The sequence below is a fragment of the Orycteropus afer genome, unplaced genomic scaffold, assembly GCF_000298275.1.
Source record: "Orycteropus afer afer isolate SDZICR_OR568_19922 unplaced genomic scaffold, OryAfe1.0 scaffold00042, whole genome shotgun sequence".
NCBI classification, from domain to species: Eukaryota; Metazoa; Chordata; class Mammalia; order Tubulidentata; family Orycteropodidae; genus Orycteropus; species Orycteropus afer.
The window spans coordinates 8,128,998-8,141,553 of NW_006921629.1; the positions used below are offsets into that span (position 1 = coordinate 8,128,998).

At 37.0% G+C, this 12,556-nt stretch overlaps 1 protein-coding gene across 1 annotated transcript in view; it reads left to right on the forward strand.

Moving 5' to 3' along the window:
* EFCAB5 (EF-hand calcium binding domain 5) overlaps positions 1–12,556 on the forward strand; it is a 177,094-nt gene that overhangs the window by 68,762 nt on the left and 95,776 nt on the right. The window contains exon 8 of the mRNA XM_042780486.1: positions 690–845. Within this exon, the coding sequence (XP_042636420.1) occupies positions 690–845 (156 nt within the window). The remainder of the gene's footprint in view (positions 1–689; positions 846–12,556) is intronic.

Consider the following 12,556-nt stretch of genomic DNA (forward strand, 5'->3'; position numbering starts at 1 on the left):
AACTGCTCATAATCCTCATACTCTAAAAGCAAAATGCAGCCAGTCATGAAACACATATATTCTCATATGCTATACATCAATAGAAAAACTGGATTCAATTTTTAGAACTTTTAATTTATAAGGAATATATATATATGTGTGTGTGTATTTCTTATTTCATAAGAAGCCCTGGTGGCATAATGGTTAAAGCTTTTGGCTGCTAACTAAAAGGTTGGCAGTTCAAACCCACCAGCTGCTCTGTGGGAGAAAGATGAGGCAGTCTGCTTCTGTAAAGATAAATAGCCTTGGAAACCCTATGGGGCAATTCTACTCTGTGCTGAAGGGTTGCTATGAGTCAGAATCAACTTGATGGCACTAGATTTATTTATTTATTTATTTTGGTATTTCATACTGTGAGAAAATTTGCTATACGTAATGCTTGCTGATGTGATCTGCAGGGAAATTGCTCAGAAAATATCTAGTCCCACTGGTGTATGGTGTCGAGGGCTATCTTTTCCACTTCTCTCTGCAGCACAGCCTATAGAGTAGCACAAACATGAAAATACTTTATCTAAATGATAAGAAAACAATATGGAAATACATTTGTATCCAATATATTTCATGGACATCAGCTGGATCCCCAGGAAAGTCCAAGTAAAGTGCAATATATAAAGTCAGTCATTTATCCTTATTTTTTTTCCTCCCTGCAGTACATCTCTTCACACATTGTGGACTTTAAAAGTGAAATGTTTGAGCAACTCCTTAGGCACCTTTGCCACTGTGCAGATGAGTTTCGGGAAGTCATAAAAACTGACATGCAGAGGCAGATGTTTGCTGAACTCTTTCTGCATTGTGACCATGGGAAGGTAGGTTAAACCCTTAAAGCAGTGGTTTTATACTATTTATAATTAGGGACTGGCTTTAGGTTTGTTGTTGGTGGTGATAGTGGTAATTTCCAATCTGTTATGGATTCAATAAAAATGAATTAATAAGGAAAAAAGAACATACAAGTACAATTCACATTTTTTATTAGCAGAGTCAAGTCTGAGTTTTTATCCTATTACTTTCTCAAATTGCTATAATTTTTTTTTCTAGAGGCTATTCTCAATTTCTCTGCTTATCTTACTGCAGACTGTTACAGTCCGCAAATCATAGCTTGAGTGGCACTGCCCGAAAGCACTTATAACTTGTCTCTAAATCCTTTTCTTTTCCATTCTCAAATCAGTGGATTGCTTAAGATTGTTTTTGGTTCTTCTGTTTGCTGGTAGCTTCCTGATAAAAAGAGCTCTGCCTACCACATGTTACTCTGTTGTCGTTGTTGTTGTGTGCCGTCGAGTCAGACCTGACTCATAGCAACCACTCCTTGGGTTTCCGAGGCAGTATCACTATGGAAGTAGATTGCCCCATCTTCCTTCCAAGGAGTGGCTGGTGGGTTTGAACCGCCAGCCTTCTGGTTAGCAGTCAAGCACCTTAGACACTATGCTACCAGAGCTCCCCATGTTACTCCACTGCTTCTTAAAACCAAGAAGAGTTTATATCAAAAAGTGTTTCTAAGAATGGAGATTGGAAGAACATAGTGTGACCTCCCAAGCCCCATTTAGGATTCTAAATGTACTTGTAACAGTGGATACAAACTTTATTGAAATCTAGAAATCTACTTGTATATGAACGTTGTATTTGTTTGTGTCCCCATGTTCCAGAAAGGATTTAAGGAAGCTTGCATAAATACATAAAAATGCAACAAAAGAACATAAATTAAAAGTAGTGTGAAAGAAGAAAAAAATAAGAGAGAAGATACTAAATGAAGTTGGAACTAAATGGAAGCTGGGTACAAAAATGCATACCATAATGACTTAAATATTTGTTTTGGGTTGTTGAAAGGTTTGATTCCAAGCTTCTTAACAGTGAATGTGAAAAGGGAAGTATGACCAAGCACACTATCGACAATGTTTGTAAGATAAATACAACTTGGTGAATAAGAAAACGTATGAATTTTGGAGTTCTAAAGAAGTCAGGAATTTCTCCTGTAGGTTACTAGCAAATAGGATTTATAAGAAATGAAATGACTTTTTTAGGGCAGTTTCTTATAACCCCCACAAGAGTAGACTAATGATATCATACCAATTCAGAAATTCAGAAAAACCAATTTTGAAAGGAGCCAATACATTATAGGCCTAGGTTCTTAGATTTCTGCTAATTTGACTGATGTCAAGATATTTTATAAAATCTGAAATGTGTATATGTCATTCACTCAACCCTCCTTGAATATTACTTCTTTCAACAGAACTTTGTAATGAAGATTTTATTTCCTGATAAATGCCTAGAGAACAGCTGGTCTCTGTTGTCAATGTAATACCAAACCATGTGTCCAAACAAAATGGAATAGTATTTAGAGGAATTAACTGAGATTTCCTTGTGCACTTTGCTTTTCTCCTCATCATTCAATAGTAGTTATGTGCTGATCTTGGAGGGAAGGTGCATAGAGCCTAAAATAAAGGAGTTAATTAAGTCTCTGAATGGATCTTTTAAACCAATATTTTAGAGGAGAGTTCTGAAAATCCAGACTTCCAATTGAAAGAGCTGGGCTCTTGATAAGGAAAAGAGAATCATAAAGTAAGGAAGAATAGAAAATATAACATCAAAGCAGTTTCTCTATGTCCGAGAAACTGTGACTAGCTGATAGGAGGAGATATAATTAGGGTTTAGAGGCTGTCTGCATCCCTAAGTCAGGGTGTAGTGCCTGATTTCTTGCTCTTAGGCCTCTATCAAGATTGGAGGGTGAGGGCAACACTATAGATACTCTTAGAAATTCCAAGTAGGTTGAGGAAAAATTTAAAAACAGCTGGGGCTTATGCTTCATTTCCCTGGATATAGCAGGTTAGGCAATCTACTTCCATAGTGATACCGCCTCGGAAAAACACAGAGGTGTCGTTATGAGTTGGATCCGACTCGATGGCAGTGAATTTATTTGTTTTGTTTTGTTTTGGAGCACAGAGACTGCAAACTTCATAGAAGATATACAGTAACAGTATTTAAACAGCCTGGTACTGGTTCAATGCAGACACGTAGAGCAATGAAATAGAATTGAGAACCTGGAAGTAAATCCATCCATCTATGAGCACCTGATCTTCAACAAAAGAGAAGTCCATTCAATGGGGAAGAAACAGTCCTGTTAACAAATGGTGCTGGCAAAACCAGATATCCATTTGCCGAAAAATGAAATAGAATCTATACCTCAGACCATATACAAAAACAATTTCAAAATAGATCAAAGACCTAAATGTTAAAGCCAAAACTATAAAATGAAGTTCCTGGAAGAGAACATAGGGACAAAACAAGGGGTCCTAATTTTCAGTGTAAACAGGCTTTCAGATACAACTAAAATGCAGGAAAAATAGAAGATAAATCAAGTAACTGAGACCACCTAAAAATTAAATACTTATGCTCATCAAAAGACTTTAGCAATAGAAGGTCCTGGGGAGAGTGGGAGAAAAATGCAGAACAAAATTCAAAATCATAAAAAAGACTAGACTTACTTGTCTGATAGAGACTGGTGGAACTCCTGAGACCATGATCCTTAGACACCCTTCAAACTTGGAATTGAACCCACTCCCAGAGATCACCTTTCAGCCAAATAATAAAAACCAAACTCCTTGCCATCGAGTTGATTCCAACTCATAGAGACCCTCATTGGGTTTCTGAGGCAGTAAATCTTTAGGGAAGTAGATTGGCCCATCATCCTTCTGCAGCCAAACAATAAAAAACCAAAACCAAACTCACTGCTGTGGAGTAGGATCCAACTCATAGTGACCCCTCCTTGGGTTTCTGAGGTGGTATCACTACGAAAGTAGATTGCCCCATCTTCCTTCCGAGGAGTGGCTGGCGGGTTTGAAGTGAATGATAACACTAGTTGTGCTCTTCAGAAAAATCAGCCATATGAGTCCAAAAAAAGGCAGGATTTGCCCAAAAACAAAGTTCAGAAGGCAGGAAGAGGCAGGAAAGATGGGCAAATGGAAATGAACAACCCAGAGAGGATGTGAGAAGAGTGCTATTATAGTCAGGAGATTGCAGGTAATGTCACAAAACATAATGTGTATAAACTGTTGAATGAGTAACTAATTTCCTCTGTAAACTTTCAAACAAACCACAATAAAATTTTTTTTTAAAAAAAAAACCTTACCAAAACAGTTAAAAAGAGAACTTACAGACTGGGAAAAATCCTTGGAAACGACATATCTGACCAAATCTCTATATAGAAAACTTTAACAACTCAACAATAAAAAGGGAAGCAATTCAATCAAAAAATGGTCAAAGGACATTCAGGTGGCTAACAAACACACAAATATATGTTTGAGAGTATTAGCCATTATTCACTGCCATCGAGTCAGATCCATCTCATAGCTACCCCTCCTTGGGTTTGCAAGGCGTTGTCACTACAGAAGTAGATTGCCTAATCTTTCTTCCGAGGAGTAGCTGGTGGATTTGAACCACCAGCCTTCCGGTTAGCAGTCAAATGCCTTAGACACTATGCCACTATGCTCCTCATTAGCCATTGTTGTTGTTGTTATGTGCCGTCGAGTTGGACCCGACTCATAGCGACCCCTCCTTGGGTTTCCGAGGCAGTATCACTAAAGAAGTAGATTGCCCCATCTTCTTTCCGAGGAGTGGCTGGTGGGTTTGAACCGCCAGGCTTCTGGTTAGCACTACGCTACCAGAGCTCCCGTTAGCCATTTAGAGAGATGCAAATAAAAACTACAATGAAAAAATTGTTGAATGGAAAACTAATTTTCTCTGTAAACATTCACCCAAACCACACATATTAAAAAAACCTATAGGATATAGATAATGTTCTATATCCTAGTTTGGTGAGATACCATCTCACCCCTGCAAAAATGACACTAATCAAAAAAACAGAAAACAACAAATGCTGGTGAAGTTTTGGGGAGATTGGAACTCTTATATACTGCTGGTAGGACTGTAAAATGGTACAACCACTATGGAAGATGGTCTGGTGCTTCCTCAAAAAACTAGTAATAGAAATACTTTATAAGCAAGCAGTCTCACTCCTAGGTATATATCCTAGAGATATAAGAACAGTGACATGAATAGACATATGCACACCCATGTTCATTGCAGCATGATTCACAATAGCAAAAAGATGGAAACAACCTAAGTGCCATCAATGGAGGAATGGATAAGTAAACTGTGGTACATACATGCAACGGAATACTATGCAACAGTAAAGAATAATGATGAGTTTGCAAAATATAACAAAGATGAATATGGAGGACATTATGCTGAGTGAAATAATGCAATCACAAAAGGACAAATAATGTGTGGTGTCACTTTTATAAAAAGTCAAGAATAGGTATACACACAGAAAGCAATGTTTTTGATGTTTACCAGGGATGGGAGGTGGAGGGAGGGGAATCACTTGCTAGATAGTAGACTGCTACGTCTAGTGATGGGAAAGGCAATACACATAGTGGGGACGTCAGCACAAGATAAATGAAGACACTGAGAAGTACGTGAGAGTACAGAATAATTACAGTAAATATCATAACACATACAATTTTTTAATGACAGTAATAGCAACCAAAAAACATATGAATGATTACAGAACAAGATATGTATGCTATATGTGTGTAGGATGCTATATGTGAGTATATGCATGTACATATATAGGTATATTTGTAGGCATAAATATATACATGTTTAGGTGTGCTACATATATACTCATATATATAATAAAGCACATAGTGGACACAGTTACGGAGACCTGCTAGACATACCCAAACACATCGTGGGATTAGTTAACTGGGTTAAAGGGCTTGGGACCAAGTCTCATGGGAAAACTCAGTCAAATGTCATAACATAGTTCATAAAGATAATGTTCTATATCCTAGTTTGGTGAATAGCATTTGGTTTCTTCCTTTGTGGAGCAAAAGACAGTGAAGAAAACCAAAGACTCAAAGAAGAAATTAGTCCATAGGACTAATAGCCCTCATGAAGCATGGCCTCTTCTAGCCTGAGACCAGAACTAGATGGTGCCTAGCTACCACTAGTGACTGTTCATACCAGGGACACAATAGAAGGTCCAGGAGAGAATGGAAGAAAAACGTAAAACAAAACTCAAATTCCTAACAAAGACCAGACTAACTGGACTGATAGAGAGAGGAACCTTTGAGACTACCACCCACAGATAGATACCCTTTTTAACTTGGAACTGAAGCCACTCCTGGAGGTCTCCATTCAGCCAAATGATAGATGGGCTTTTAGAATAAACAATTTCACCTGTGAGGAATGTGCTCCCTTAAATAATCAACCATATGAGTACAAACAGTCAACATTTACCCAAAAACAAAGATGAGAAGGCAAGGAGGGACAGGGAAGCTAGATAAACGGAAACAGAACAAACAGACTAGAAATAATGAGAATTATTATTCTCATTGATACACTGTGAAAATTGTAACCAATGTCATGGAATAGTTTGTATGAAAACTGTTAAATGGGAACCAAATTTTCTGTTTAAACTCTCATCTAAAATATAAACATAAAATAAAAACAACTTCATAGAAAAATCCTGACTCCAACATGCCACTAAAGAGGAAGGGTAGTAGCTGCAGAGAGAGAGATCTAGATGGATAGGCTTAAAGGCAGTTCCGTTTACTCCAGTAGCTAGAAGAAAGGTATTAAATGCTCCCAAACACCTTACTGAGATAGAGGCATAGCATTTTTTAAAACATTCCTGGTGAAAATATAACAGCTAAATTTTCTTTGTAAAGCAAAGGAGGCAGAACTACATAGAGGTAGGTTTTTGATATGCTATTGAAGCCAAGTTGGTATCAGTTTAAATCCTATCATATATTTGGGATGGTAAATGTAATCCCCATGGTAACCATTAAGAATATCTGAAAAATGTAAATAAAAGGAAATGAGAAAGTAACCAAAACAGTATCCTATAAAATCAATTAAACACAGAAGGCAATAATGGAGAAAATGAAGGACAAAAAAGATATGATATATGGAAAACAAATAGCAAAGTGGCAGAAGTTAGTCCTTCCTTATCCGAAATAGAAATACCATTTGATCTAGCAAACCCATTACTAGGTATATCCTAAAGATGTGAGAGGCAGGGCACAAATAGATATATGCACACCATGTTCATTGCAGCACCATTCACAATAGCAAAGAGATGACAACAACCCAAATGCCCACCAGCTGAAGAATGGATCACCAAACTGTGGAACATACACACAATGGAATATTTTGCAACCCTAAAGAATGATGTAGAATCTGCAAAACACCACATAATGTGCTTGGAAAACATTATGCTGAGTTGAATAAATCAATTACAGAAGGACAAAAATTGTATTAGTCTACTATTGTAGAAAGTCAAGGAAAGGTTTACACACGGAAGGAAACTTTCTTTGTGGGTTACCAAGGATGGAGGGGGATGGGAGGGGGAGGAAGGGATAATTCCTAGATAGGTTTGGGGAAAAAATATATGTGTGTGTGTGTGTGTGTATGTATATATCTGCAGGCACTTGTACATATAAGTATGTGTGTGCATGCATGTATATCTATATCTATCATCTATATAATAAATCACATAGAGGAAACAGTTATGGATACTTCTTAGACATAACCAAACATCTTTCTGGGTTTGAAGGCTTAGGACCATAGTCTAGTGGGACAACTCAATCCATTAGCATATAGTTAATATAGTTCATAAAAAGTATATTCCACATCCGTCTTGGATCTTAAAAGCTTGTGAGTGGCACCTGAAATACAACTATTGGTCTCTTCTTGTCCACAAAAAAAGAGAAAGAAGAAAACCAAAGACTCAGAGGAAAAAAAGTAATATAGAGAATAATCTTCATGAATCATGATCTCATCTACCTGGAGACCACAACTATATGGTGTCCAGCTACCACTACTGATCATTCTGATCAGGACCAAAATAATTGGATCCTGATAGAATTGGAGAAAAATGTGGAACAGTACTCAAATTCTTAAGAAGTCCAGACTTTCTGAATCGTTTGAGACTAGAGGACTCCCAAAACTATCATCCTGAGACACTCTTTACACTGTAAATCAAAATGATCCCTTGAGATTACCTCTTAACTAAATAATAGATTGGCTCAACATATAAATAATGTCACCCATGATTAATGAGTTCCTTAAAAAAAAAATCGTCTATGTGAGACCAAATTGTCAAAAATCACTCTAAACCAAAGATAAGAAGGTAAGGGATCAGGGAAACTAGAGTACTGGAAATGGTACAATCAGAATGGAATGAATGAGATTGATGATGCATTGTGAAAGATATGACCAATATCACTGAATAATTTGTATAGAAATTGTTAAATTTGAACCTAATATGCTGTGTAAAAGTTCACCTTAAACACAATAAAACATTATTTATAAAAAGGATTATAAGAAAATACTATGAGCACACATGAAATATTATTTATAAAAAGGATTATAAGAAAATACTATGAACAATTATACATCAGCAAATTGGATAACCTAGATGAAATGGATGAATTCCTAGAGACACACAAATTGCCTAAACTGACTCAAGAAAAGTAGAAAATCTCAACAGACCTATGACAAATAAAGAGATTGAATCAGTAATCAAAAATTTCTCAACAAAGAAAAATCCAGGACCAGATGGCTCCACTGCTGAATTCTACCAAACATTTAAAGAAAGTTCATTTAACACCAGTCCTTCTCAAATTCTTTGAAAAAACAGAAAAGTAGGGAATACGTTTTAACTCATTTTATGAGGCCAGCATTACTCTGCTATCCAAGCTAGATAAAGATATTACAAGAAAAGAAAATTATAGACCAATGTCCCTTCTCAATATAGATGCAAAAACCCTCAGCAAAATACTAGCAAATCAAATCCAACAGCATACTTAAAAAACTATACATCACAACCAAGGAAGATTTATCCTAGGAATGTAAAGGTGTTTCAATGGAAGAAAATCAATGTCATATATCATAGTAATAGAACAAAGGGAAAAAAACACAATCATCTCAATTGATGGAGGAAAAAAAAACATTTGACAAAATTCAATACTCTTTCACAATTAAAAAAAAAAAAAATCAGAAAACTAGGAATAGGAGGGAAACTCCATAACATGATAAAGGGCATTTATATAAAAAATCCAGAACTAACATCATATTCAGTGATAAAAAACTGAAAACTTCCCCCTAAGAGGACGAGAAAGACACGGATGCCCATTTTTGCCACTATTACTTCCTTCAGGAAGTGGCAGCCAGGGCTGACGCCAGAACAGGTAAGAGGAAGAGCCCCTAGTCAGGAAGCTAAGAGAGACGAACCTGTCTGTCAGTTTGTTGTACTGTGGTGGCTTGTGTGTTGCTGTGAGGTTGAAGGCTGTGCCACCTGTGTTTCAAATGCCAACAGGGTTGCCCATGGTGGATGGGTTTCAGCAGAGCTTCCAGACTGAAACAGACTCGGAAGAAGGAAGAGGCCATCCACTTCTCAAAGAATCGGCCAGTGAAAACCTTATGAATAGCAGTGAAACACTGTCTGATGTGTTACTGGACAACTTTATGAATAGCCCTGAAACATTGTCTGTTACAGTGCAGGAAGACCAGCCCCTTAGGTCAGAAGGCACCCAAGATATGACTGGGAAAGAGCACCTCATCTGAGTAGAGCTGACCTTAATGATATGGATAAAGTAGAGCTTTTGGGACCTCCATTTGCTGATGTGGTACAACTCAAAATGAGAAGAAACAGCTGAAACATCCACTAATAATCGGAACATGGAATATACAAAGTATGAATCTAGGAAAATTGGAAGTTGTCAAAAATGAAATGGAATGCATAAAGATTGATATTCTAGGCATTAGTGAGCTAAAATGGACCACTTTTGGCCATTTTGGATCAGACAACCATATGACCTATTATACTGGGAATGACAAATTGAAAAGGAATGGCATGGCATTCATCATCACAAAGAATGTTTCAAGATCTATCCTGAAGTACAATGCTGTCAGTGATAGGATAATAGCCATATGCCTACAAGGAAGGCCAGTTAATATTATTATTATTCAAATTTATGCACAAACCACCAAAGCCAACGATAAGGAAATTGAAGATTTTTACCAACGTCTGCAGTCTGAAAAAGGTCATTAAAAAGAGAGGATAAGAAGAAAAGACAAAAATGGATGTCAGAAGAGACTTAAACATGCCCTTGAAAGGAGAGTAGCTGAAGCAAATAGAAGAAATGACAAGATAAAAGAGCTGAACAGAAGATTTCAAAGGGCAAAATATTGAATGATACAGGAAGCATCAAAAGAAGATGGAAGAAATACACAGAGTCATGGTACCAAAAAGAATTGGTTGATGTTCAGCCATTTCAGGAGGTAGCATATGATCAAGAACCAATGATATTGAAGGATGAAGTTGAAGCTGCACTGAAGGAAGTGGCAAAAACAAAGCTCCAGGAACTGATGGAATACCCATTCAGATGTTTCAGCAAATGAATGCCCCTCTTGAGGCACTCACTCAGCTGTGCCAAGAGATTTGGAAGACAGCTACCTGGCCAACTGACTGGAAGAGATCCATATTTGTACCCATCCCAAAGAAAGGTGATCTCACAGAATGTGAAAATTATCAAACAATATCATTAATATCACATGCAAGTAAAATCTTACTGAAGATAATTCAAAAATGGTTGCATCAGTATATTGACAGAGAACTTCCAGAAATGCAAGCTGGATTCAGAATACATGGAATGAAGGATATTATTGCTGATGTCAAATGGACCTTGGCTGAAAGCAAAGAATACCAGAAAGATGTTTACTTGTGTTTTATTGACTGTGCAAAAGCATTTGATTGTGTGGATCATAACAAATTATGGATGACATTGAGAAGAATGGGAATTTCAGAACATTTAATTGTACTCATGAGGAACCTGTACATAGGCCAGGAGGCAGTTGTTCAAACAGATCAAGGGGACACTGAATGGTTTAAAATCAAGAAAGGAGTACATCAGGATTGTATCCTTTCCTCATACTTATTCAATCTATATGCTGAGCAAATAATCAGAGAAGCTGGACTGTATGAAGAAGAATGTGGCATCAGGATTGGAAGAAGACTCATTAATTACCTGCCATATGCTGACAACACAACTTTGCTGCTGAAAGTGAGGGTGACTTGAAGCACTTACTGATGAAGATTGAAGACTACAGTCTTCACTATGGATTGCACCTCAATATAAAAAAACAAAAATCCTCACAACTGGACCAATAAGTAAGCAGCATCACAATAAATGGAGAAAAGATTCAAGTTGTCAAAGACTTCATATTACTTGGTTCTACAATCAACACCAATGGATGCAGCAGCCAGGATATCAGATGACATATAGCATTGGGCAAATCTGCTGCAAAAGACCTCTTTCAGGTGCTGAAGAGCAAAGGCATCTCCTTGAAGACTAAAGTATGCCTGACCATCACCTCATATGCATGTGAAAGCTGGACAATAAATAAGGAAGACCAAAGAATTGATGCATTTGAGTTTTGGTGTTGATGAAGAATGCTGAAAGCACCAAGGACTGCTAAAAGAACTAATAAATCTGTCCTGGAGGAAGTGCACCCAGAATACTCCTTGGAAGTGAAAATGGCCAGACTTCGTCTCATCTACTTTGATCATGTTATAAGAAGGGACCATTCCCTGGAGAAGGATATCACATTCAGTAAAGCGGAGGGTCAATGAAAAAGTGGAAGACCCTCAACAGGATGAATTGACACAGTGGCTACAATGATGAGCTCAGGTATAACAAGGATCAGGGAGCTGGCATAGGACCAGGCAATGTTTCATTCTGCTGTACATAGGGTTGCTATGAGTCGGAGACGATTCAACGACACCTAACAACAACATTCAACATTCTACTGAAAGTTCTAGCCAGAGCAATTAGACAAGAAAAAGAAATGAAGAACATACAAATTGGAAAGTAAGAACTAAAATTATCTCTATTCACAGATGATATGATCACACATTTAGAAAATACCAAGGAATTCACAAGAGAGCTACTAGAGGTAATAAACAAATGCAGCAAAGTTTCAAGGCACAAAATCAACACACAAAAAACAGTTGTGTTTCTATACAACAGCAGTGAACAATATGGAAAGGAAATTAAGAAAGCAATTTCACTGACAATAACATCTAAAAGAATAAAGCATCTGTGAATAAATTTAACCAAGGAGCTGAAAGACTTTTACACTGAAAACTACTAAACATTGCTGAAATAAATTAAAGACCTAAATAAATGGAAAGATATTAGTGTTCATGGATTAGAAGACTTAATCTTGTTAAGATGTCACTATTATTCAGAATGATCTTTAAGGCAAATGAGATCAGTGCAATCCCATCAAGATTCCAATGACTTTTTTCCAGAAATGGAAAAGGTGGTTCTCGAATTCATATGGAATTGCAAAGGGCCTTGAATAGACAAAACAATCCCGAAAAAGTTAGAGGACTCACACTTTCCAATTTCAAAACTACAGTGCTACAGTATCAGAATACATGGTACTCAGATAA